The sequence below is a fragment of the Rhinolophus hipposideros genome (genome assembly GCF_964194185.1).
Source record: "Rhinolophus hipposideros genome assembly, chromosome: 21".
Classification (NCBI taxonomy): domain Eukaryota; kingdom Metazoa; phylum Chordata; class Mammalia; order Chiroptera; family Rhinolophidae; genus Rhinolophus; species Rhinolophus hipposideros.
This window is the reverse complement of record NC_138067.1, coordinates 44234670-44260768: the sequence shown is the minus strand read 5'-3', so window position 1 is coordinate 44260768 and position 26099 is coordinate 44234670. Positions and strand designations below refer to the sequence as shown.

General features: G+C 49.7%; 2 protein-coding genes across 6 annotated transcripts in view; one reads left to right on the top strand and one right to left on the bottom strand.

Annotated features, from left to right (window-relative positions):
• Positions 1 to 6490, bottom strand: part of AP2A1 (adaptor related protein complex 2 subunit alpha 1) — a gene marked incomplete at its 3' end in the record, with an annotated part of 28277 nt that extends 21787 nt beyond the window's left edge. For 2 of the 3 annotated variants that reach the window (XM_081031418.1, XM_081031419.1), the window contains exon 1: positions 6265 to 6489. In XM_081031418.1, coding sequence (XP_080887544.1) covers positions 6265 to 6331 — 67 coding nt within the window. In that variant the 5' untranslated portion in view covers positions 6332 to 6489. Of the gene's footprint in view, positions 1 to 6264 lie in introns of all 3 variants that reach the window. The other variant, XM_081031420.1, reaches the window with a different exon arrangement.
• A 6239-nt stretch (positions 6491 to 12729) lies between these two features.
• On the top strand, positions 12730 to 25697 carry TSKS (testis specific serine kinase substrate; the record flags this gene model as incomplete). 3 transcript variants are annotated; one of them, XM_081031278.1, is made up of 11 exons in its annotated part: positions 12730 to 12899; positions 13294 to 13519; positions 20309 to 20404; positions 20613 to 20696; positions 21031 to 21114; positions 21686 to 21978; positions 22440 to 22634; positions 23052 to 23225; positions 24068 to 24203; positions 25284 to 25408; positions 25541 to 25697. In XM_081031278.1, 11 exons carry the CDS (start codon positions 12730 to 12732, stop codon positions 25695 to 25697), a joined length of 1740 nt encoding a protein of 579 aa, XP_080887404.1. The 3 variants fall into 3 exon arrangements, with proteins under 3 accessions (XP_080887404.1, XP_080887403.1, XP_080887405.1); XM_081031277.1 differs by having other exon boundaries at positions 21004 to 21114; XM_081031279.1 differs by having other exon boundaries at positions 25241 to 25408; positions 25541 to 25618.
• Between the last annotated feature and the right edge of the window lie 402 nt (positions 25698 to 26099).

The window sequence follows — 26099 nt, the reverse complement described above, 5'->3', positions numbered from 1 at the left end:
CGGGACAATAGTGAGTGTTTTGACAGAGGCAAACAATGGGGACTGGGAAACTGGAAGCAGATTGGGGGAGGAAGGCACCCAGGGGGTCCACAGCTCCTGGGATTTGAGGATCAAAAGATGAAGCTGAAATGCACCAAGCAGAAATAAGGGGAAGTGTGCTCTGAGCAGGAGGACCAGTCTATGCAAAGGTCTGCAAACCAGCACAGCAGGGAGGCCACACCACACAGCCTCTCTTGGCTTTTCTGAAGGTATTGGGGAACCATAGGAAGGCAGTCGTCCCTCTTTTGCCTGTAGCTGTTGGTGGGTGGAATAGAGGCCACCCCCTTGCTACAGGCCAGAGCTGGGAACTAACTGCTGACTGCACAGAGCATCTGCCCTACCTTGGGGCTTCTGGTTAGGAGAGATAAAGCCTTCCCTAAGGGTTTACGCCGCAGGGGCACAGGGGTGGGTCTGTCACTGCCACCACAGGCATCCTAACAAACCCAACTCTACCTTGGATGGACCAATGTGGCTTCATGAAGATAATGCAGGCATTGTCTGGTACCCAAGAACCCCCATAGCCTTTTGGACAGCTACTGTTTACAATACAAGCAAAGAGAATTTCCTATCCATACATCCTGCCATGATGTGTCTCCCACACAAGTCCCAGCAGGCTAGGTCCTCAGAGAGGATTCTGGGAGATGCCTGTTGAATATGGACCACGATCCAGCTCAGAACATGCTGGCCCTGTGCTAATATGAGAGCCACTGGCCAAATGCTGCATCGGGCTACTTGAAACATGGCCAGTGCAACTGAGGAATTAAATTCCTAATTTTATTTAATTTTAATAAATCGAAATTGAAAAACAGATCCTTGATTCAGTTACTGCAAAAGTATATTCGGAGCAACTTGAGCACTTCATTAATCTACTTTTTCAATTGTAAGTTTTACGAACTCTTAATACAGAGCAACTATTTCCTGTGCAAATGTAGCCTCCTAATTGAAAAAGGATCGTAAACTGTCTCATTAATCATTTAAAAACTATTGATTAGGGGCGGCCGGATGGCTCAGTTGGTTGGAGCGAGAGCTCTTAACAGGGTTCCCGTTTCGATTCCCACATGGGCTAGTGAGCTGCGCCTTCCACAACTACAGTGACGACAACGAGCTGCCGCTGAACTTCCAGAGGGGCGGCCGGATGGCCCGGTTGGTTAGAGCGCGAGCTCTCAATAAGGTTCCCAGTTCAATTCTCATATTGGGATGGTGGGCTGCGCCCCCTGCAACTAAGATTGAGGACGGCACGGGACTTGGAGCTGGGCTGTATCCTCCACAGCTGGATTGAAGGACAATAACTGATGGGTCCTGGAAAAACACACTGTTCCCCAATATTCCCCAATAAAAATTTAAAAAAATAAAAATTAATAAAAATTAAAACTATTGATTACACATTTAAATAATATTTTGCACATATTGGGGTAAATAAAACATATGAAAATGAATTTCACTGGTCCGTTTCCCATTTTTAGAGCTGGGTTAGACTGTGCTGGTGTTACCACCCCTGGGAGAGAAAAATCTCCTTGGGCAGCCGAATCACACCGTCATTCCCTAGCTGGAATGCAGCTGAGACCCTCCCTGAGCTGCCACCTAACGTATTAAAGGGGCACATGCTGATCTGTAAACTCTGGGTAGATTACAATGCCAGTCCCCAAGGGCAGGGAGGTATGGCTGCTTCATTCCTGATGGCATTTGCAGGGTCCAGAGCAGTCCTGGCACAGGGCAGGCGTTGAATGCAATTATGGGGTGAGGGGTCCCCAGTGGCACACTAATGTTGGAGAACCAGCAAAGTGGGACCCATTCTTTCTGTTCTATGCACAGTGGCCATAGGGATCCTGTAAAACCTGTCAAATCTTGTCCCTTCTCTGCTCCCAATCTCTCCATGGCTGCCATTGTACTCAGAGTAAAAGCAAAGTCCTCACTGAGACCCTCCAGGCCCGGCACGTCCTAGTTCCCTCTCTGACTGCAACCCCCACCAACTCCTGCTTCTCTGCCTCGTGTTCCTTCTACACTTCCAGCTCAGTCCTGCCTCAGGGCCTCTGCACAGGAGGTTCCCTCTGCCAAGAATGTCCTCCTCCAGATTTGTGCAGGCCCTATTCACCCACTAAATTCAATTCTTTGCTCCATGTCACCTTTTCAGCAAGAGACTCTCTGACCAGCCTATACGAGAGCACCATCCCTAACTTTGTCTCCACATACCTCCTTCCCTGATTTATTTCCTCCCAATAGTCACTGCCACCTGTCTGAATACTTGAATACCTGCCTGAATACTATACTTGTGTATTGGTCCATCTCCCCTGTAGAGCATGAACACCGAAGAGAGCGGACTTTCATTCACTGCTCCAGGCCCATCATCTACAACAGTGTCTGGTACTCAGTCTGCACTCAGTAAAGATCTATTCATTTGTTCATTCATTCATTCATTCATTCAATCGGCAAACATCTCCTGAGGACTCCATTGTGCCAGGACCTTACATGGGCAGAACTGGGGACCCAGGGAAGGATCAGACCGGGGCCTGTGTTCTAGGGGCTGGGGTAGGTGTCACAGACAGAATGGGTGGCAACTTGGAGTGGGATGTGTCCTAATGAAGCTCAAGGCTCTTCGGCAGCGCAGTGTCCCTCTTCCCATTTACTCCCATGTAAACTCTCCTTAGGCCAGAGGGGAGAAGAGTCTTTGGAGAGGAGGCAGCTCCAGCACTGCCATAGGGAGCTCTCAGAGATAAATGACTGGGAAGCTGAATCCGCTCAGACAGGACAGGACCACACCCTCAGGCTGCACCCAGCCTCAACCTCTCCCCTTCTTATCTGCAGAATTTGCCCTTCCTGGCCCTACTTCTCAGAGCCTGCCTTTTATCTACTTCTAGATTTTTCTCTCTGAATTCCACTATGCCCTTCGGATTCTGCAGCAGGATGGCTGCAGCTCCTCCCCCTGCTCATCTCTGAGCACGTCCTGCATCCCTTCTTTTCTCTCACTCCTGCTTAAAACCCTCCAGTACTCTTAGGACAAACACTCTGCCTCTCTCCCCGAAGTCAGGTCTAAGGCCTTAGCTCAGAGTCTCGACTGGGCCTCAGGACCTTTGCACTTGCTGTCCCTCAGCCACAGTTCCCTTGGCCTGCCTAACTCCTCCACGTTGTCTGAACTACGCAAACAGACAGAGCCCCCATTCTCTCAACACTGAGGCCCTCTCCCTCACTGGACCTAGGACAGCTACAACTTTTTTCCACTTAAAAAAATTGAGATATAATTCATATACCATAAAGTTCACCATTTGAAAGCATCAAGTGGTCTTTAATATGTCCACAATGTTGTGCAACCATCACCACTATCTAATTCCAGAACATTTTCATCACCCCAAAAAGAAACCCTGTACTCCTTAGCAGTCACTCCACATTCCACCAACCCCTAGCCCTAGGCAACCACTAATCTACTTTCTGTTTCTATGGATTTGCCTATTCCAGACATTTCAGATAAATGGAATCATACATTTTTGTGTGTCTGGCTTTTTTCATTTAGAATGATGTTTTCAAGGTTCATCCATGTTATAGCATCTAGGTATCAGTACTTCATTCTTTTTAATGGCTGAATAATATTCCTTTGTGTGGGTGGAAAACATCTGTTTATCCATTCATCTATCGATGAATATTTGGATTGTTTCCACTTTTTTGGCTATCATGAATAATGCTACTATCAACATCTGTATACAACTGTTTGTAACAAGGACAGCTGCATTTTTTATGCAGTACCTGTCTCCCTCAAGGGACTAGGAGCTCCACAGGGGCACTGACAAGTCTGTCCTATTCACCATTATATCCCCAGCGCCTATAATAAGGCTAGAAACATACCAGCCACTCAACATACACTTGATGAGAAAAAGACAAGGGGAAGCCCTGATTCTCCAGCCCCAATTCATTTGGCAAAATTACCTCCACTGCCCCCAAGTTGGAGTCTCCTCTCTGTCCCCTGGCTTCCCGCTGGGGTCCTGCAGTGACACCAACCTGTTTTCTCTTTCCTTCCCTAACCCCATCATCCAATCCCTTTGCAAATCCTGCAGAATTTATCCCAAATCCAACCACTTCTCCCCACTCCCTTCTCACCCCAGGTGAGCCAACACCATCTCGCACCTGAATGCCTGCAACAGGCCCTAATTCTTTCCCTGCTTCCGCTCTTGCCTCCAGTCTGTGCTCTTCATAGTGGCCAGAGAAATTATTTTAAAACATCAATCAGCTCATGTCCCTCCTCCGCTTAAAACCTTGCTGCCTCACTCAGGGAAAGGCCAAAGCGCTCACTGTGACCCACAAAGCCCTACACGTCAGCTCCCATCCTCTCCTCTTTTGGCTCCAGCTACATCGGCGCCCTCACTCATATGGGAACACACACCAAGTGTGCCGCAACCTCAGGACCTTTGAATGCACTGTTCCCCTGCCTGGGTCCACAGGGCTTACTCCCTCCCTTCACTCAAGTCTCCACTCAAATGTCAGCTCTCCGGTGAGGCCTTCACTGAGCACCCTCTCCATCCAGGTCCCTCTGCCTGCCTCCCCTTCTTTATTTTTCTTCACGGCGTAGTCTGACATTGTATCATTTATTGCAGGTTCTCTGTGTTTATTTTCTCTCTCATGACATGGTACTCCCAAGGGCAGGAATTTTTGTTCACTGTTGTAGCCTCGGTCCCCAGAACAGTGTCTGGCACACGTTAGTGATTCAAAAGTACTTGTCAGATGAATGAATGAAACTTCAGAGGCAAGATGCTATTCTCAGTGAGGTTTGCAGACAATCAAACTGAGCCTCCGAGAGGTTAAGTGACATGCTAAGGGTCTCATGTCTGGTAGGTATCAGAGGCAATGCACACCTGCTTCTAACAGCCGGCAAACCCACCTAGTCCACAACCCCTCCTAGCTCCACCCCTTTTCATGACAACCACCTGACACCAACAGTTTCCACTCTTCCTGTTCATTGAACACCTACTATGTGCTAGATCCTTGGCCACTCCTCAGATCCAGCAAAATAACAACAATAGCCAAGATCCTCCTGGTGCCTGGAATGTGCGAAAGGCCTCATTCACACACATTATCACACGGCTGGGGAGTGACAGCATTTAAACTCAAACCCAGGTCTAGCTGCCCCCAAATCCCATGTGGAACAGCCTCTGAAGCTCTCGGCAGCTCCAAATACCAACACCAGATCCCAGGAGTTGGGACTGACTGGGTGCCAGGCCTCCCATCGCCATGACAATCCTTCCTGGTGGTGCTCACTGTCCCATATTGAGATGGTCAGAGGGAGAGGGCTATAGACTCAGAACTGTCATGCTCCCTGACCCCTCTCTGAGACCAGGCTTCCTCTACTCCCCAGCTTTTCAGAGCTCTTCCTCACAAATTCTTAAGGCTCCTTGGCCCTTTCTTAGAGCTCTGGGCTCTTCCCTTTCTGGAACATCCCCCAAACCCCTAATTTATAATATCCTCCTCTTTTCAGGCCCCAGCTTTCTGTCTCAGGTTCTTCCAAGACCCTCACCTGCAGTGTCTCTCCTCAACACTCCGTGAGTCCCTCTTTTCCCCTGCGTAACCCCTCAAGCCTCCTCTGCACTGCCCTCAATATCTCCTAAGCAATCCTCCATCCTGGAGCCCCTCTATCCCTCACCAAGGTCCCGCTATAAGCCCCCACCTTCCCATCTCTTTCCCAACCCCTGGGACTTTCTATCATCCCCAGGCCCCTCTATGTACTAGCCAAGTGCCTCAATGACCTATCTTGCTCCTTCCCTCTATGACAACCTCTCAACCAGGCCCTCAAGCGCGGCCCCATTAGGCTCCCAGTGTTTCACGGCCTCCCGGGCCCCTCTAGCCTCCTCCCACTCTATCGCTCCACAGAATACCCCCCCCCCAACCCATCCACCACCTTCCCTTTGTATCTACACCAGGGATTCCTCTAACCCCATCGCTAATACGACCCATCAGCCTATCATTCACAGGGACAGCTCTATGCCCCCACCCTCGGAACCTTACTAGCCTCCTCTCCTTTAAGACCCTCCCAGACGCCTCTAGCCACTGCGTGTCGTCACCTCAAGAGGCACTCTATGACACCCTAAGCCCCTCCATTCCCCCCACCCTAAAGTTCCCCCCGGGTCCTCTCTATCTTTTCCCTCTACGACCCCAATGGCTTTCTATCCCCCGGGCCCCTCTGTAACCCTCGAACCCCTCAATTCCACGCTCCCCGTCTCCAGTGTCCCCCCGCCGAGCTCTCACAGTTCCGGATGTCGGAGATGAACACCGCGAGCCCCCGCATCCCATCGCCCTTGGACACGGCCGGCATGATGGCGGTGGTGTCGGCTCCAGGCCTGGCCGGGCAGCGCACAGCGCAGCGGGGGCTGGCAGACAGGGATCGGGAGGAAAGGACCCCAGGCAACGCCAAGGAGCCGAGCCGGCCAGGGGGGGAGGGCGGGCGGACAGGCAGGCGGGCTGGCAGGCCGCAGCTCCGCCCCCGGCCCCTCCCTCCCCTCGGCCGTCTGAGCTCACAGCCGCCCATTGGCTCAGGTCACTGCTGCTCAGACACAGGATCTCCCTCACTCCCTCTCTCATTGGCCGCAGAGCAAAGGCACGCCGCTACGATTGGTCCAGCTCCCCGCTATTTCCGTTCGGGGGGAGGAGGCGTTGCCGAGAGGCGGGCGGAGTTCGGTTACGTACTGTGGGACCGCCCCCTACGCGCGGATACTTGGGATATTGATTGGATTCGAACGCTCTCTACAAGGGAGGGATTGGCGTGGAGGAAGGCGGGGGAGAGGGCTTGAAGAGGCGGAACTTGCGTTGACTGAGGCCAATGGGCGAGTAGATCGCCCCTGCAGACATCACAGATTCGCCGGGCAGTCCTACTCCCGCCCTCTGTTGGGCGGTCATGTGGGCTGGAGCAGGGTGATGAAAGGTGGAGAAGGAAGGAGAAGGGAAGGTGTCACTCAGCTGGTCTGGGATAGGTGGAGCGTTGTCTGCAATTCCCTGCTGCAGAGAAGGGGATGGGAGGGGCAAGAAAGCGTGAGGTGTTTACTGCGCAAGCGTATGTCTGTTCCCCTTTCTCCCTACTTTCCTCCACCTACTCTCCTTAAATCTTCTAAGATTTCCCCACCACCACCACCTACTCCTCTCTTATCTAGAGGCCAAGAAGTTGAGACCTAACTTGTTGGGAGACCAAGAATCCCAGGACAGAGGAAACAGTAATTCAAGTCTCGTCCCATTAAGCAGAGGTCAAAACTGAGGTTCAGAGAGGTTGAATGACTTGCCCAAGGTCACACAGCTAGGAAGTGTCAGAATCGGAATTTAAATTATATTTTGGCTTTTAACGACTTTTTCATAGGCAATGCCTTTTTGTTGCAATCATAACGCCATTATACGGATATCAAGTCAAAATTGTGAATCTCTCCACCAGACTTGCAGCTCCTGAGCAAGAATGGGACCCAGTACTGAAGAACGCCGTTTAAAAGGAAGGAATAGGTAGATCTGCTGTAGTTGGCCCAGCCACCACCCTTCAGTGCCCCAGAGACCCGCTTTGGTTGACTGGGTTTTGGGAAGTCAAAGCCTCCGGAACTCCAACGCCCCAGGCTATTGAGCAATTTGGGGCAAAGGGAACTGGAAGAGTCCATTTCTGTCACCAAGGAACTAAACCCCACCCATTACCCTTTTCAGATCTCTGAAACCTAGTATTCTTGGAATGAGCCTTGGTGGAGTGTCCTGGCTAGCGGGAACGTTCACGCTGAGTCCTGGGGGGATGGAGATGAGGGTGAGAAGAGCCCTCCTTCCGGGTTCAATGGATCTGTCCATTTGGGTTTCCAGGAATGGGGCTGGGGAAAGTGTATTCTGGACAGACATCACTAAGCTGTTTTAGTGACCAAGAGAGTCCATTCCTAATAACAGTTGGGGGTGCTGTCTGCCCCTAAACAACATAGAACAACCCCATTAAAAATAACAAAAAATTCTTAGGACCAGGAGCTGAAAACAGTCCTTTTTAAGGAAGATATGTTAAGCATCCAAGGACTGGAGGGGTCCATTCATTACATGGGAGGAGGCACTTTCTCCCAAAAGATAATGCCATTAAAAAAATTATAAATAGATATATAGATATAGATCTCTCTCTCTCTCTCTCTCTCTCTCTCTCTCTGTCTCTCTCTCTCTCTCTCTCTCTCTCTCTCTCTCTCACACACACACACACACACACAGTGGGGGTTCTAACTACTCCGCTTTTTGAGGAATGTGAAGAGAGACAGCCAGAGTCCCAAGAACAGGTAAAGTCCTTCTCTAAGTAAGGGGGGAAAGCCACTTGTTTACCCACCTCAACTCTCCACCTTCCTCTCACCCATCACCTCCAACCCTTCACCTTTCACCCTCCTGGAGTAACATGGAGTTAATTCTGAGTTCTCAGTATGGATATACAGGAAAACTCAGTCCTCTCCCAACCACCTCCAGAGCCCGTGAATTAACAAAAACTTTTTTTTTTTCTGAAAAGGTTTTATTACACAGAGGGGGATGGGGCTCAGTCAGTCCTTCTTGGCAGCTGCCTTCCTCATGACTGTAAGAACTGCTCAGCTTCTCTCTTCCTCTTGACATGGAAATGTGTCCTTACCCTTTTCTTGATGAACTTCAGGGCTCACTTGTCCTGAGAGACCTTAAGCAGCTCTGTGGCGCCACTCATAGGGGGCAAAGCCGCACACCTGTCAGATCATGTCCCACACAACTCTGGTGAGGCGCCAGCAGCGGAGTCAGTTGTGCCTCCACTTGCTCACGTTCTTGGTCACTTGTGGCCCTGGTTGAGGCTCATGTCCATGGGGTAGTGCAAGACCATGGCTGCTGCTCCTCAATGGCTGCCACAGCTGAAGGAGCCAAAAATTTTTAAGACAGGGTCTAAAGCAAAGGCAGTCCTGAGGTCTAAAGAGTCAGACTGGCAAAGGAGACTTCACCTTTGGGGAAACCTGCAGGTGGGGCGTACACGGCGCCCCCTTAGGAGCTTGTGGACTTGACCCCTGTTGAATTAGAGTAGGGCTTACCAATATACAGAGGGTGCCAAAAAAATTGTATATATATTTTAAGAAAGGATAAAACCATATTAGGGCCGGCCCCATGGCTCAGGTGGTTGGAGCGCTGTGCTCCTAACACCAAGGTCGTAGGTTCCATTCCCACGTGGGCCAGTTAGCTGCGCCCTCTACAGCTGAGATTGTGAACAACGGCTCTCCCTGGAGATGGGCGGCAGTATACAGCCAGAGGTTGGAGTGAGCTGCCATGGTCTACTGTGTGCCACCATGAGCAGCCAGCAGCCCGAGAGAGCTGCTGTGAGCTGTTGTGAGCAGCCAACCGAGGACCGGCAACCGACTGCTTCAGCCAGGGGGAGCACAAGGCTCATAACACCAGCATGGGCCAGGGAGCTTTGTCCTACACAACTAGACTGAGAAACAATGGGAGTGGGGGGGTGGGAGAGGCAGAACAAAGGAGGGGGGAACTGTATTAAAATTGTCCCCATACTCAAGCCATACTGTCCCCTCTCTTGGCCATTCTGACCCTCCAGACACATCCCTACACCCCTACTGCAGCTTTCTCCATAGCTGCCCCTTATCCTTCAGGTCTCAATTCAATGGCCCTGCTAAGGAGAGAACTTCTAGACTTAGGGATTTAAAGTAAGCTCTCCCTACACCATATGTTCTCACTTATATGTGGAATCTAAAGAACAAAATTAATTAACAAACAAACAAAATAAAGTAAGCCCTCCCTGATCTCCCTAATGTGTTCATTCTCAAGCACATTATCAGTATTTTTAAAATTGTAATATATGATAAGGGAAGGAAACTAGATTTTGGGTGGTGAGCTCACAATACACAGACGTCAAATTATAATGTTGTACACCTGAATGTTATGTTATTATTAACGATTGTTACCCCAATAAATTTAATAAAAAAAATGCAAATAAAATGTTTTAAATTTTGTTATAGGGACAGCCAGGTGGCTCAGGCGGTTAGAGCTCCATGCTCCTAACTCCGAAGGCTGCCGGTTCGATTCCCACATGGGCCAGTGGGCTCTCAACCACAAGGTGGCTGGTTCAATTCCTCGAGTAGCACAAGGGATGGTGGGCTCCGCCCCCTGCAACTAAAATTGAACACGGCACCTTGAGCTGAGCTGCCACTAAGCTCCCGGATGGCTCAGTTGGTTGGAGTGCGTCCTCTCAACCACAAGGTTGCCGGTTTGACTCCCACAAGGGATGGTGGGCTGCGGCCTCTGCAACTAGAAATGGCAACTGGACCTGGAGCTGAGCTGCACCCTCCACAACTAAGACTGAAAGGACAACAACTTGAAGCTGAATGGCACCCTCCACAACTAAGACTGAAAGGACAATAACTTGACTTGGAAAAAAGTCCTGGAAGTACACACTGTTCCCCAATAAAGTCCTGTTCCCCTTCCCCAATAAAATCTTTAAAAAAAAATTTTGTTATAGAAATTTTCAAATATGCCCCAAAGCAGAGGGTATAATGCACCCCCATATGCCCAGTTCTCACCATGGTTAAGGTAGACCTTTATTGTTTGATCCTATAACCCCCTCCATTTCACTTCCCTACACCCACAGCATTGTTTTAAAAGCAAGCCCCCCTCATCATACCATGTCATCCGCATATCCTGTTTCTTCCCCAGCATTTTAATAGGAAAATGTCTAAGTATTCAGAAAGTAAAAACCACACAGTGAACACCCACATACACCCCCACCTCAATTATGCCATTAACATTTCACTCTATTGCACATTTGTCCATCTGCCCTTCCCTCCCTCCGTCAACTCATTTTGTGTTTTTGATTCATTCACAGTAAGCTGCAGACATCAGTGCACTTCATCCTATGGTAGGTTGAATTGGGCCCCCCAGGACCTGTGAATGTGACCTTGTTTGGAAATAGGGTCTTTGCAGAAGATCAGGTTAAGATGAGGTCATTGGGAGGGCCCTGAGTCAATATGACTGTGTCCTTAAAAAGGAGGAAACTTGGAAACAGGTATAGACAGGGGCAGACAGAAGACAAATATGAAGACATCGGGAGAAGATGGCCATCTGTAAGCCAAGGAATGCCTGAGGCTAACTGAAGCAAGGAGAGAGAGGCCTGCCACTGATTCTCCTTCTCAGTCTCAGGAGGAACCAGCCCTGCTAGCACTTCCATCTTGGACTTCTGGCCTCCAGACTTGAGAGACAATACACTTCTGTGATTGAAGCCTCCACCCCTCAGTTTGTGGTACTTTTTTACAGCAGCCCCAGCAGATTGATACAAACCCAAATTCTTCAATGCCTACCATTAACTAGAGTTCCATATTTGTTTGTTCGTTTTTTAGATTTTTTTAATTTTATTTTACTGGGGAAGGGGAACAGGACTTTTATTGGGGAACAGTGTGTACTTCCAGGCCTTTTTTCCAAGTCAAGTTGTTGTCCTTTCAATCTTAGTTGTGGAGGGTGCCATTCAGTTTCAAGTTGTTGTCCTTTCAGTCTTAGTTGTGGAGGGCGCAGCTCAGCTCCAAGTCCAGTTGCCGTTGTTAGTTGCAGGGGGCGCAGCCCACCATCCCTTGTGGGAGTCAAACTGGCAACCTTGTGGTTGAGAGGATGTGTTCCAACCAACTGAGCCATCCGGGAGCTCAGTGGCAGCTCAGCTCAAGGTGCCGTGTTCAATCTTAGTGGCAGAGGGCACTGCCCACCATCCCTTGCGGGACTCCAGGAATTGAACCGGCAACCTTGTGGTTGAGAGCCCACGGGCCCATGTGGGAATCGAACCGGCAGCCTTCAGAGTTAGGAGCATGGGGCTCTAACCGCCTGAGCCACCGTGCCGGCCCTCCATGTTTGTTTAGATTCTATTTGTGTGTTGTTGTTTTTAACTTTTATTTATTTTTTAAGTGTGTTTTTCCAGGACCCATCAGCTCCAAGTCAAGTAGTTGTTTCAATCTAGTTGTGGAGGGCGCAGCTCACAGTGGCCCATGTGGGAATCAAACCGGCAACCTTGTAGTTAAGAGCACTGCGCTCTAACCAACTGAGCTAACCGGCCACCCCTAGATTCTTTAATAGGCAAAATTCACATACAATAAAAGGCTTAAATCCCCAGTGCACAAATCAATGAGTTTCGACAATGCCCACACCACCATCACCCAGTTTTTAGTCTCTTTACATTACCTGCCAACATCTGGTGTTTTTGTGTGTTTCTGTCTATTGCCTGCCGGCCCTATCCCAGCCCCCCAGCACCCATAGAATGTTAGAACCTCGAGGGCTGGGGCTCTACCCTCATTCACCACCATCTTCCAGATGCTGGGAAAGTGCCAAGGCCAGGGGATTGCATGAAGAATCAAGTATGAATATGAGGGGCTGGGTGACCCCACAGTTAGCCTCAGGGAGAAGGAAGTTGGACCCCTCCCAAGAATCAGTGGTCCCATCCATTGTAAGTTCTAAACTAGAATGAATAACTCCATGAGGTTCTGAAGCTGAGGGACACATCGGGGAAGAAACAGAATCCTGGATGAGAAGGGTTCACTGAGACCACCCCCATGTGCTGAGCCAGCAGCACCTCCCCCTACCTCTGTACCCACCCCCCACTTAATGAGGCTCAGTGGTTGGGTCCTTTGTGAGGCACGCTTGTGGGGACAGGAACTTTGAGGGTCAGTGGCCAGAGTAGGTGGAGCGTCGCAGAGGAAGGAGCCCCTGGGAGCAGGGCCCCCACACGCCATGGCTAGCGTGGTGGTGAAGACAATCTGGCAATCCAAAGAGATCCATGAGGCTGGAGACCCCCCTGCGGGGGTCGAGAGCCGCTCCCAGCTGGTTCCTGAGGCTCCTGGGGGGGTGACCAGCCCAGCCAAGGGGAATGCGAAGAAAAAGAAGGCTGTGTCATTCCACGGGTGGGTTTGTCGCACCCTGTCGGGGACGGTACTAATGCCCAGCACCGCCTCCAACAGAGCAGGAGTCCCACCGTGGGTGCAGGAGCAGGGGAGGGGGAGAAAAGGAGGGGACAGGGAAGGGGCAGGCAAGAGGGCAGTGAGGAAGGAGAAATAAAGAGAGGGGGAGGTATCGAGGTAGAAAGGAGCAGGGACCATGGGAGGGAGGTAAAAGTGGGGAAGGAAAAAGTCAGAAGGGGGGACATTAAAAGAAGAAAGTATGCAGCGGGGATGGAGAAGGAAGAAAGGAGGTGGTAAGGTTGGAATCAGAGAGTAGGGAGTTGGAGACAGGGAGGCAGGAGGCACCATACCCCACTGAGGCTCCATCCTGACCCTCCTGCCTGTCTCTCCTCCCTAGGGTGGAACCTCGGATGTCCCACGAGCCAATGCACTGGTGCCTGAACCTCAAACGGTCCTCGGCCTGCACCAATGTGTCCCTGCTCAACCTGGCCGCCATGGAGCCCACCGACTCCTCGGGGACAGACTCTATCACAGATGACAGCGGCCTGCTGGCACTGCCTGTGCCACCTGCCTCCCCCAACCCACCCTGGGCTCCAGATGACCCAGACATCACAGAAATACTGGTGAGGGGCACTTGGCTGGGGGGACGGTCCTCACCCTGGGGGTAGGCAAATACTGAGGAGGTGCAGGACGTGGTCATGTTGGTTCTGGTCAGCCTTCAAAGCCCAGAGGAACTGCCTCCTTCTCCCCTAACAACCAGCCATGAATCTGTTCCATCCTTGGTAAATGATGCCTGCTGCCGGGGAGTTGGTCTTTAGTTCATCCAGTCACTTCCCAATGTCTGGGGTGAGGTTGGGGTCACACGTAGGAGTCACACTAGGTCCCTCCCCGCCCGGAGAAGCTCCCAGTCTAGTGGGGGCAACAGGCACAGACAGAGGTAATAAACTCCACAATGGAGGTAACACTGGGGATCCCAGAAAAGAGACCCTCAAAGTAGACTGTGGGTATCAAGGAAGGCTTCCTGGAGGAGGTAGTGTTGGAACTGGGCTTTTTGGATGAGTAGGAGTTCTCTGAGGGGCTCAGCTAAGAATCTGGGGCAAAACTGGGAGGTGAGCAAGATCTAAGGGAATTTATAGAATTTCTAACTGGGGCAGTGTACTATAGCTTGGTCCTTTAACTCCGCCATCAACCTGACCCCCTCCCAGGCTTCTCCTGGGCCAGACAGACCCTGAACTGGGCTTGACATGGACACTAAGAATTACACTACCAATAACCATGGTCATAATGATGCTAATAAGATTCACTAGCATTTACTGAGCACTCTCTATGTTTACTGAGCACTCTCTATGTACTGAGCCTCAGTTTCTTCATCTGTAAAATGGAAATGAATGTGTTTCTAAAACACCTATGAGGTGCCAGGCACTGGTCTAGGAGCAGGAAAATAGCAGCACACGAGACAGAGTTCTGGATATAACCGTACCCACTTCATGAGGTTGTCATGACAATGAAGTGTAGTTCATGCATGTAAAATGTTTAGCACAGTAGCCAGCTGTAAGCACAGATAAATGTTGGTGGTTGTTATCATTATTATTTGCTCCCCATTTCACAGATGAAGATATTGAGGCCCTGAAAGGTTAAAGAACATACCCAAAGTCATAAAGCTTGTACGTAGTGGAGCCAAGCTTAGTAATCAGGGGTAGGGGATGGGGGCACCCTGCATTGATGGGGGCAGTGAGGTCACTTGTGGAAGCCCTGGAAATGGAGGCCTTGGCCCAGCCAGCCAGGGTCAAGGAAGACTTTCCAGAAAAGGTAACACACAGGCTGGATCCCAAAGATAAGAAAGATATTCCCCAGGCAGAAGACAGTGAAGGGTGTTCCAGCTAGGGGTTGAAAAGAACCCGCGTGAGGGGGCTAAGTGCAAGTTTGTCCCTGTGGCTGGAGTGTGGCATGTAAGAGAGAGGAGGCTGGAGAGGGGCAGGGTGCAGGCCACACAGGCTGAGAAACGTCATGTTCTTCTGAGGGCAATGTGGAGCCATGGAGGGTTCATGGGCAGGAAAGAGAGGAGTGACTTGGGGTATTGACCCCATTCCCATTTATTGAGCACCTACTATGTGCCAGGCACTGTGCCATGTCGCTATAGCGGGGATCTAACATTTTCCTCTCTCAGAAGTTCTGTAAGGGAAGTGGTGTCATTACCAGTTTAAAGATGAAAACAAAAATAATTGAGGTCTAGAGAGGTGGAGTGACATCTGCAAGTTCAGAGAGCTTGTAAGAAGCAGGGCCAGGGCTAGTGGGATTGACACTAAAGAAACAGCCCTTCCCTTCCCAGGAAGACTCCTCTGGGGCTGGGTGGGAGATGTTTGAAGAACAGAGAGAGGCAGGGAGGCCCAAGAGAAGGCTGGGCAAGGGTCCAGATGGAGAGAAGGGAACAGGGCAGAGAGAGTCCTGGCAGGATGGATGGCCCAGGAGACGTCCCCTCCCCCCGCCAGAACAGTCCCCTCGCTGTTTCAGGACATCACTCACGCCGCACTTGCAGAGGTCTGCCTCCCATGAGCTATTTCTGAGTCACGTCCCCCCCCCCCGTGGATTGTGACATCTGAGAAAGAGCCCTGGGTAGCTGGGATCAAGGTTTGATGCCACCACCAGCTCACTGTGGGGCTGCAGGGGAGTATCAATCTCTATGGGGCTTCAGGTTCCTTCTCTGTGAAAGAAGTAATGATGGCCAATACCTCAAAGTATGTGCAGGAGCAGTGAGAAAGTGGACAGTAAGAACATACAGGCACTCAGCACCTGAGCTACATCAGGAGAGAGAGCTGGAACAGGCAGAGAGGTGGGGGTAGAAACCCAGAGAGAGAGGAAGACAGAGATCCAGGGAGAGGGGCACAGAGACGCAGAGTGGGGGACAGGGACCCAGAGAGGGGGAAAGAGATCCAGAGAAGCAAGGGGCAGACACCAGAGAGAGAGGTAGGGTAGACAACTAGAGAGACATTGGAGAACCAGGGGCCATGGAGACCCTGGTGGAGAGAGTGACAAGTCCGAGATTGGACAGTCAGCGGGAAAATGGTGAAGCAGACAGCTTTGGCTTCTGTTTTAAGCTAGGACATCTTTATGAGGACAAAGGACGCAACTGAAAAAGTAGTATTGCTCTTTGGGCAGGTTGGTGAATCAAGGCAAAGATGGATAGGACAGGCTGTTTGACCCCTGCTTGGGACTTGTCCTGCTGTCTGCAGACCCCTGAGGCTACTAAGAGCATTTGGTTCTACGCCCCTTCCTGGTAGATCTGTTGTCCTTATTTTTAACAATAACAGTGCTCACACTAATTACTGTGCTTGGATTCCTGATCATATCTGTTGACTGTCTGCACTGCATCTGAGCAAGGTATCATCATTCCCATTTTATGAAAAAAGGAAACTGAGGCAAGCTTGGAGTGGGGATTTTGATTGCCAAGTGGGTGGCCAAGGAGGGCTTTGTCCCCAGGTCTCTGGCTCCCCATCATGCTATTCATTTCTCAGCCAAGGGTGACAAGCTTTGCCTTCACCGCTCCATTCATCTGTGCTCAGTGAAGCTAAAACTGACCTCCAGGGAATCCAGCTACCCTTTTTCAAAGAAATATTGACCCAGGGCCTTTCTGGTCCAGCTTGTGTTCTTCCCAATAGCAGCCCTGTGAAGACAGCTAGTAGTTCCATCTCCACTTTACAGGTAGGGAAATCGAGGCAGAGAGGTGAAGTCCCTTCCCCGAGGTCCTACAGCTAGTAAGTGGGAGAACTGAGTTGACCCCAGGACTTGCTTTCCTAGTTTCCCACGACACCCATGCATGGGAAACCCAAGACCTTCAGGGTCTTCAGTTTAAAAAGATCACTTTGTGTACTGGTTAGCTATTGCAGTGAAACAAATTATCCTCAAACTTACAACAACAAACCTGGAGTGGCTTAGTTGGCTGATTCTGAATCAGGGTCTCTCATGAGGTTGCAGTCAAGATTTCTGCAGGGGCTACAGTCATCTGAAGGCTTGACAGGGGCTGGAGGTCATGCTTCCAAGATGGTGCATTCACATGGATCTTGGTTCCTGGCAACATGGGCCTCTCCATCAGTGGCTGCTTAAGACATGACGGCTATCATTCCCCAGAGTTAGAGAGAAAGCAGGAAGCCACAGTTCTGTTTATGAACTAGTCTCTTAAGTCACATACCATCACTGCTGCCTTATTCTATTTACTAAGTATCCATCTCTAAGTCCAGCCCACATTCAAGTGAGGGGAATAAGGTTCACATTTCAAAGGAGCATCAAGGAATGTATGGACATATTTTAAACCACCATAGTTTTGTGGGGGGTTTGGTAGATACCCTTCATCAGGATGAGGAAGTTCCCTTTTATTTCTATATTGTTGAGAGTGTTTTTATCATGAAAAGGTGTTAAATTTTGTCAAATGTTTCTTCTGGATCAACACAATCATGTTTTTTCCTTTTATTCTATTGATGATATATTACATTGATTAATTTCTGTATGTTGAACCAACCTCGCATTCCTAGGATAAATCCTACTTGGTCATGGCATATAATCCTTTTTATATGCTGCTGTTTTTGTTTTGTTAGAATTTTGTTGAAGATTTTGTGATTGTGTTCAAAAGAGACTGGTCTGTAGTCTTATTTTCTTGTGATGTCTTTGGTTTTGGTATCAGGGTAATACTGGCCTCATGGAATGAGTTAGGAACTGTTCCCTCTGCTTCTATTTTTTGGGAAGAGATTGAGATGGATTGGTAGCAATTCTTTTTTAAATGATTAGTATAATAAACCAGTGAAGACTTGGGCTTTTTGGTATTTTGGTATTTGATTTGAGTTTTGGGAGGTTTTCTTTGTTGGAAGTGTTTTGATTACTAACTCAGTTCTCTTTACTTGTTATGGATCTATTCAGATGTCCTTCTTGACATCTGAAGTTTTTCCAAGTTCTTCTTGAGTCAGTTTTTGTAGTTTGAGTTTTCCTAAGAATGTTTCCATTTCATCTAGGTTATCAAATTTGATGGCATACAATTATTCATAGTATTCCCTTATAATCCTTTCTTTCTGTAAGACTGGGAGTAATATCCTGATATCGGTAATTTGAGTCTTCTCTCTCATTTTTGTAGTCAGTCTAAAGATTTCTCAATTTTATTGATCTTTTTAAAAAACACACTTCTCGTTTTGTTGATTTTATCTACTGCTTTTCTATTCTCTATTTCATTTTTTTACTACTCTAATCTTTACTATTTCCTTCCTTCTGCTAGCTCTGGGTTTAGTATGCTTTTTTTTTTTTTCTGGTTTCTTAAGGTAGAAGTTTAGGTTAGTAATTTTGAGTTCTTTCTTTTTTGATGTGGGTATTTATGGTCACATTTCCCTCAAAGCATTGCTTTCCCTGCATCCCATAAGTTTTGGAATGTTGTGTTTTCACTTTCCTGCATCCCAAAATATAATTTATCTGTGATTTCTTCTTCTACCCATTGGTTTATGAGTGTGTTGTTTAATTTCTATATTTTTGTGAGTTTCCCAAATTTCTTTCTGCCATTGATTTCTAAGTTCATTCTACTGAAGTCATCAAGATCAGAAAACATACTTTGTAGCATCTCAATCCTTTTAAATTTATTGAGACTTGTTTTGAGAACATTTCATGTGCATTTGAGAAGAATGTGTATTCTGCCGTTGTTATGTGGAATGTTCTATAGATGTGTTAGGTCCCGTTCAGTTATAGTGCGGTTCAAGTTTTCTGTCTCCTTGCTGATCTTATCTCCAGTTGTTCTATCCATCATTGAAAGTGAGGTATTGAAGTCTCAAAAAATTACTGTTGAATTGCTAATTTCTCCCTTCAATTCTGTCAGTTTTTGCTTCATGTGTTTTGAAGTTCTGTTAGATGCATACATATTTATAATTGTTGTATCTTCTCAATGACTTGGCTCTTAACTGTTTCTTGCCAGTTTCTTCATTGCTTTTATACAAGGGTGGAATTTTGGGGTTCCTGACTCCACCATTTTGCTGATGTCAACTTAATACAATATTTCTTATCACATTTATTTTCCAGAGCAATCATGTAAGAAATGTGTTGTTTTCTCCTTATTAAAATGGAGGAAACGTGTTCTCTCTTTTTCTTTGTGTATTAGTTCAGCAGCTGTGAAAGAAACCAAAGTAACAGGTTTGAGCAGGATAGTTTATTTCTCACATAAAAGCCTCAACAATTATAGCAGTTCTGCTCTTCAAATGCAGTGGGCTCCTATGTTCTGGTGGCTCAGCTATTAAGTCATAAGTTTAGCTGTTGTAACAAAAAGACACAAAATATCATAGCTTAAACAAGATGGAAAATGCTATCTCCTGTGTGTAAAAGTCTTTATAAATTATTGGAATCAGGTATGGCAGCTCCAGTGTCGGATTTCAAGCTTCTTCTATCTTGTTGTGTCCTCCATCTCATGGTCCAAGAAGGCCACTCTGTCTTTAGCCATCAATTTTGCATTCCAGCCAGTAGGGAGAAAAAAATGGAGACATTCTCCCTCCTTTCCTTTATTAAAGGCATGACTTGGAAATTGTCTACATTATTCCCATTCACATTCCATTGGCCATAACTTAGTCACATGGACATACTTGGCAGCAAGGAAGCCTGGGAAATGTGGTCTTTGGCTAGGGAGTCATGTGCTAGGCTAACTCTTCTGTAAATGTAGAAGAGATGAGAGTGGATCCTGCCACAGGCATCTCTCCTAAGCCAGTTCGGTAGAAATCACAAAGCATTTTATAATGATAAAATGTAGTGAGGATGAGAGGCCATATGGTGCTAGGGTTTAAAACAAAGGCTCTGGGTTTAAATTCTAACAAAGTCACCTCGTGTTGTGTACCAGCAAGTGCAAGTGGCAGCCTCTCTCTGAGCCTCATTTGCCTCACTTGCAGAATAATCTCAAGAGGTGTGTCTGTGAGGAATAAAGAGAAAATGTGTGTAAGTGGTTGGCCTGGTGCATAGTAAGTGCTCGTGTCTAGAAAGCAGGATGTGTCTAGACTTCTCCAGGTGGAAAAGAAAGAGCCGGAGAGAAAGAAAGAGCATGTTTTAACAGTTTATCTTATTTATGTCTGTGGATCCTAAGGACATTTATCTCAGTGGTTGGTTGAGACCATCTTTCTTCCACCACACGTCTAAGCGTTCCCTCCACCCAAACCCACCCCCAACTCCCTCCTGGTCCTACTTATTTTTCTTCCCATCCATCAAGCAGAAAACAAGTCCACCCCAGGTTTTACAGAGCAGGAATATCAAGAATCAGAGGGGTGCAGCCCTGGCTCAAAGTCACACAGCTACTCCAGGGCAGAATCAAGGTGTAAAACAGTGCCTCCTCCCAGTTCTAGAGTTTTTCTTTGGGTTGGGGTTTGTGCCCACACACCCATGACACTCCTGTCTCCCTTTCTTCCCAGAGTGGGGTCAACAGTGGATTGATCCGTGCCAAAGACTCCATAACCAGCTTGAAGGAAAAGACCACTCGAGTTAATCAGCACGTGCAGACACTGCAGGTGTGAGGATCCCTCCTGCCCCAATACTTCCTCTTCTTCCAGGGACACGTTGCCCACTTACAGCTCTCCTCCAGCTCAATGCACCCGTAGCCCAGTTGGGGAGGTACAGGCTCAAAAGGAAAAGTGACATTCCTAGGCCCAGCCTCTCCTTCTCACAGGGTGCCCCCTTGCAGCCCTGGCTAACCCCCTCCTCCCTTCCATGTTCCAGAGTGAGTGTTCTGTGCTGAGCGAGAATCTAGAGAGAAGGCGACAAGAGGCAGAAGAACTGGAAGGGTACTGTAGTCAACTCAAGGTGAGCCACTGAGGTGTAGGAGTGGGCTGGGGAGAAAGGAGTAAATGTAGGAAGACAGTGGGAGGGAAAGTGCGGAGGAATGGTGTGGGTGAACATAAGAGAGGTGGGAAAAAGTGGAAAAGTAGCATGGGAGAGGTCCAAAGAGGAAGCCATCCCTTTAACCAAGGGAACCAGGCTCCTAAGGGGCAGACCAAAAAGCAGAGGGCAAACATGGAGAAGTGGATGTGCCTTATATTTGGGGTTGGATGGAGCCTGTATAGAAATAGAGAGGCAAGGGTTGGGACCCAGAACTGGAGTGGGAAGGCAGGGCCCCCGCCCTGGTGTTCTAACCCAGGAGAACTGCCGGATGGTGACCCGGTCAGTGGAAGATGCTGAAATAAAAACCAACGTCCTGAAGCAGAACTCTGCCCTGCTGGAGGTAAGGGGGTGGTCCCAGGATTTGGTAAGAGGATTAGATGCATGAGATACTTGAGGTAGACTTCAGGGGGAACTTCCCTCCCTATCACCACCATCACCACCACCACCACCACCACACTGCCCCTTCATGTTCACGGTCATACTTATCTGTGCACAGTCACATTCAGGTCCCAGAGGGAGGGGACTTGTGTTGTACTGTGAGTGGGAATGCCCATCCTGCCCACATGCCCACTCATTTCCCAAGAAAATGTTGGAAAAGCTTCCTAAATAGAAGGGACTGAAATTTGACACCTTGGAGGACTAGAGTTGGCGTGGAGGGCAGGATGGAGACAGGGAGGCAGGCATTAGGATGTTAAACTGAGTTGGACTCCACCTAGGCTTCAAATGGGACAAGCATCTGCCGTAACAGCAAGTGCACTTAGACTCCAAGGCGAACTTCCCAATATCCTATCTCCCACATCCATTTACTTTCCAATCTCGGGGATTCATTGGGCGGATTTGGGGTGGGGGTGGAGGTGATTGTGGGAGGCAAGGGGCTGGACACAATAACCCTGCCCTCCTTCCCTGCCCAGGAGAAGCTGCGCTATCTCCAGCAGCAGCTTCAGGATGAGACACCACGGAGGCAGGAGGCCGAGCTGCACTTGCTGGAGCAGAAGCTGGAGGCGGGTCTCTCCAGGCAGGGTCCTAGTCCAGGCCCGGCCACCCAGCCCCCGGGCTGCTCTGACCCACCAGGAAGCCCCAGTGAACCCCCACGATCACGCGGCCTGGCCATAGGCTGCCGGGGAATAGGGGCCCGGGCAGGCGAAGGCCCCATCCTGAGTGAGCAGGAATTGCAGAAGGTCTCTACCGGCCTTGAGGAGCTGAGGTGAGTGGGACCTGGGGGTGGAGCCTCGAAGAACCTGGGAGGGAGTATTCGGCGGGAGGTGACCTGGAAGGACAGGACTTTGAGGAACTGAGTTTGAGTACAAGAGTGGTGGGAGGGTGATCTGTTGAGGTGGGCGGGCTTTTTGGGGGGTTGGGGGCACAGGTCCTTGGAGGCTCCAAATAAAGGGGGCAGGGTTGGTGTGAGCTGTGTCTTGAGGAGGCAGTCTGGAAGAACTGATGTGGGGGTGGAGGGCAGGATGAGGGGAAGGGCCAGGATACCTGATAAGGGGATAGAGGTGGGGCTCTAGGGGACATGGGAGGATTCCAAGAATTGGACAGGACTCTCGAATTTGGGGACTGGGTGGGTGGGTCCGGAGCCTTGGACGAGGTCTTGGCGCGGAAGGGCCGATGGAGGTGAGTCCAAACCTAGCCCTGACCGATTCCTTACCTCGGCTCCTCCAGGAGAGAGGTGTCCTCGCTGACTGCCCGGTGGCATCAGCAGGAGGGGGCCGTGCAGGAGGCCCTGCGGCTGCTCGGGGCCCTGGGCGGCAGGCTCGATGGCTTCCTGGGCCAGTGGGAGCGAGCGCAGCGCGAGCAGGCGCAGACGGCACGGGGACTGCAGGAGCTGCGGGGCCGAGCAGACGAGCTGTGCACCATGTAAGGGCCAAGGCACAGGGGAGGGCTGTAGGGGGCGGGGCCTAGGTGTGGACTAACCAATCAGCTGGAGCTCAGAGGTCGAGATCATATACGGACAGGAGAACGCTCCAATTAGAGCATAGGGAAGAGCGTGCCATACCTAATAAGGATTGAGGAGCGGGGACAATTAGAGAACAGTTGTTCCATACCTTAAAAGGGCAAAGGGAGGAGCCAAATAGGATTAGGGAAAACCAATAGAGAACAAGGAGGGGCATTTCGGACCTTAAAGCACAAGAGGGGCCAATCAGAGCAGAGAGGCGCAAGACATGGCGGAGTATCACAGACTCGCGGGAATCAGAGGTGCTAATCTGGGGCGATGCCTTGCTAGGACTCTTTAGGAGAGGCGACCTTGCAGCACTGGTTACTCTCATGCCTCAGGGTGGAGCGGTCAGCGGCGTCTGTGGCTTCACTGAGGAATGAACTGGAGGGGCTGGGCCCAGTGAAACCGATTCTGGAGGAGCTGGGGAAGCAATTTCAAAGTTCTAGAAGAGGGTCTGACCTCTCCATGAACTTGGATCGGGCCCCCCAAGGTTCCTGTACCCGCTGTGCCAGGTAAGGGGCCCAGGCCTGGCCTCCAGGTGCATTCTGGGTCAAAGCATTGAAGGAGATGGGGCACTGGCACAACGGGAAGGGGGTGCATTTGGGGAGACAGGGCATCCCCATGCATGTAGTGTAGGATGGGCCAGTCCTGGTGCATTATAGGAGTCACATTTCTTCCCTCCCTAAAAGGTGGAGTCAGTGTCTTGTGGAATGCAAGAGACTTGATACATTTCACGCAGCCTGGATTTCTTTTTTTTATTTTATTAAAGTTTATTGGGGTGACAACTGTTAATAAAGTTAATAGGTTGCAGGTGTGCAATTCTGTAATACATCATCTATATGTCACATTGTGTGTTCACCACCCAGAGTCAGTTCTCCTTCCATCACCATATATTTGATCCCACATCCTGGATTTCTAGTGCGTTGTGGGAAGAAGGTTGGGATGTAGTGCTTGGTGGAACACTGGGTTTCTCAGTGTGTTGTGGGTCAGGTAAGATCTTGGTATATTGGAGAGCCAAGGAATACATTGCCTGCTTGATTCACATTAGGAAGAGGGCTACCAACACAACGTGGGATCAGGTTTAACCAGTGCAGTGTAGGAAATGTGAGTTTTTGATGAACTGAGGGCTATCTGGTGCCCTTTGGGAGTGGGAATCCTAGGCACTGTGGGAATTCCCATGCTGTGGAAACCAACAGATATCTGATGCACTGTACGTTGGCCCTAGAGCATGGTGGGAATGTTGCATGGGTGCATAGTGGAAACAGGAACTAGGTGGAGGCTGAGCAGGGTGGCATGGGGTATCCTGGGAATGTAGTCCTAGGCATCTTTCACCTGGTAACTATCCCTCCCCCAGCCAGGAGCAGCAGTTGTCCACGGAGTCCCTGCAGCAGCTGCTGGAACGAGCGCTGACCCCGCTAGTGGACGAGGTGAAGCAGAGGGGCCTGGCTCCCGCCTGCCCCAGCTGCCAGAGGCTACACAAGAAGATTCTGGTACCAGGGACCATGGGCCACCATGCCCCACTTTTCTGTCAGGGCAGGGGGAGGGGAGGCCCGGGCACAATGTACTGCTGGTGTGTGGCAGGATGGGAAGAGCTGAGCTGTGGGCAGTAGGTGTTGGGGGAACACTAGTCTCTAATGCATTTAGGTGGGGGAAATATAAGCAGTTTGGTAGTTGGTGACTCATAGGTCATTCATTATGGAGCTTTGGGTGATGGACTTTGGGCCCAAAGCATGATGGGGACACTGGATCTGGTGCATTGTGGGACACAGGCGACAGATACCAGTCTAGAGCTTCATGGAATATAAGCCTGATTTTCTGTAGACCTTAAAAGAGGCCACACATTATATAGAATCATTGAGGTAAGATGGGACTCAGCGAATATAAGTCACAGTAAATTAGTGCATTATGGGAAATGGAACCACAGGTCATCATGGGGCATTGCCCCACAGACTCAAGCCCAATAGCCGATGGAACTTGAGGACCATGTACATTCTGAAACATAGAGATCTAACGTATTATGGGCGATTGGCCTAATGTATGATGGGATATAAGTTACAGTGGGTGAAGCAGTATGGGACATTGATGGGGTAGAGCTTTGGGAGTAAGACATGATAGGACATGGGGCCTGGTACATTCTGGGATATAGGGAACCAGAGCACTAGGGACTACTATTATAACAGATGCTGATCTACAGCTAAGGAGATGTGAGGGCTTGTGAATTAAGGGATGTAGTAGGTCACCATGTAATGGAATACTGGGTCCAGACATATATCCACAGGCATTTGGGGACAATATGATAGATGCTGATTTAGTGCTTGCTGGGGCATAGAAGGCCAGTACATTAGGGGGCAGACAGTGCGCCAGACACAGGTTTAGCCCACAATTGGAATTTGGAAGACCAGTGTACTATGAGATGCTGGGGTCAGTCTCAGGTTGGAGGCACGATGGGAATACCCTGGGTGAGGAACTCGGGCTGATGGGACCCTGCCCCTTGCCCTCTGCGATCCAGCTCCCCCTCCACCCCTAGCCCAGTCAAGCAAGCCCAGCCGCGCCTACACTCCTCTCCCCAGGAGCTGGAGCGCCAGGCCTTGGCCAAACACGTCAGGGCAGAGGCCCTGAGCTCCACCCTTCGGCTGGCCCAAGACAAAGCCTTGCGGGCCAAGAACCTGCTGCTGACGGAAAAGATGAAGCCGGAGTGAGGAAGGAGGCTGAGGGCATGGGAGGAGGGTGAAGTCTTCAGCACTGGGCCTATCATCCCCTCCTTCCACTCCTGCCCTGTGGCATCTGGCCCCCACCAGCACCAACTCCCCCCTGTCTGTCATTACAGGGAGAAGGTGGCCGCTGTGGACTATCTACACTTGAAGATGTGCTCCCTCCACGATCAACTCAGCAGCCTGCCACTTGAGGGGTCCACAGGGACAATGGGGGGAGGAAGCAGTGGGGGAACTCCCCCAAAACGTGGGGGCCCAACCCCTGAGCAATAAAAGGCCCCTCATGCTGGCATGAATTCTGTCTCCTTGTTGACCCCAAAAGATGGCTAGTAAATTGGATGCACACCATGCACCAGCCTCTGTGCCATGACTCAGCCGACAGGCTGTCTTGTTTTGAGAGTTGCTGCTAATGGTCCAGTTCTTTGAAAATGAAATAGGAGGTAGAAATAAGGTTCTGTGGGTGCAGTTTGGGCTGGTCAACATGTTTTTTAGGATGATTTTTTACTAGGTAAATATACTGTCTATGCTGTGCAAAAAAATTAGCCCCAAACTCAATGGCTTAAAACAATAAACAGGGCCGACCCGGTGGCTCAGGTGGTTGGAGCTCCGTGCTCCTAACTCCAAAGGCTGTCGGTTCGATTCCCACATGGGCCAGTGGGCTCTCAACCACAAGGT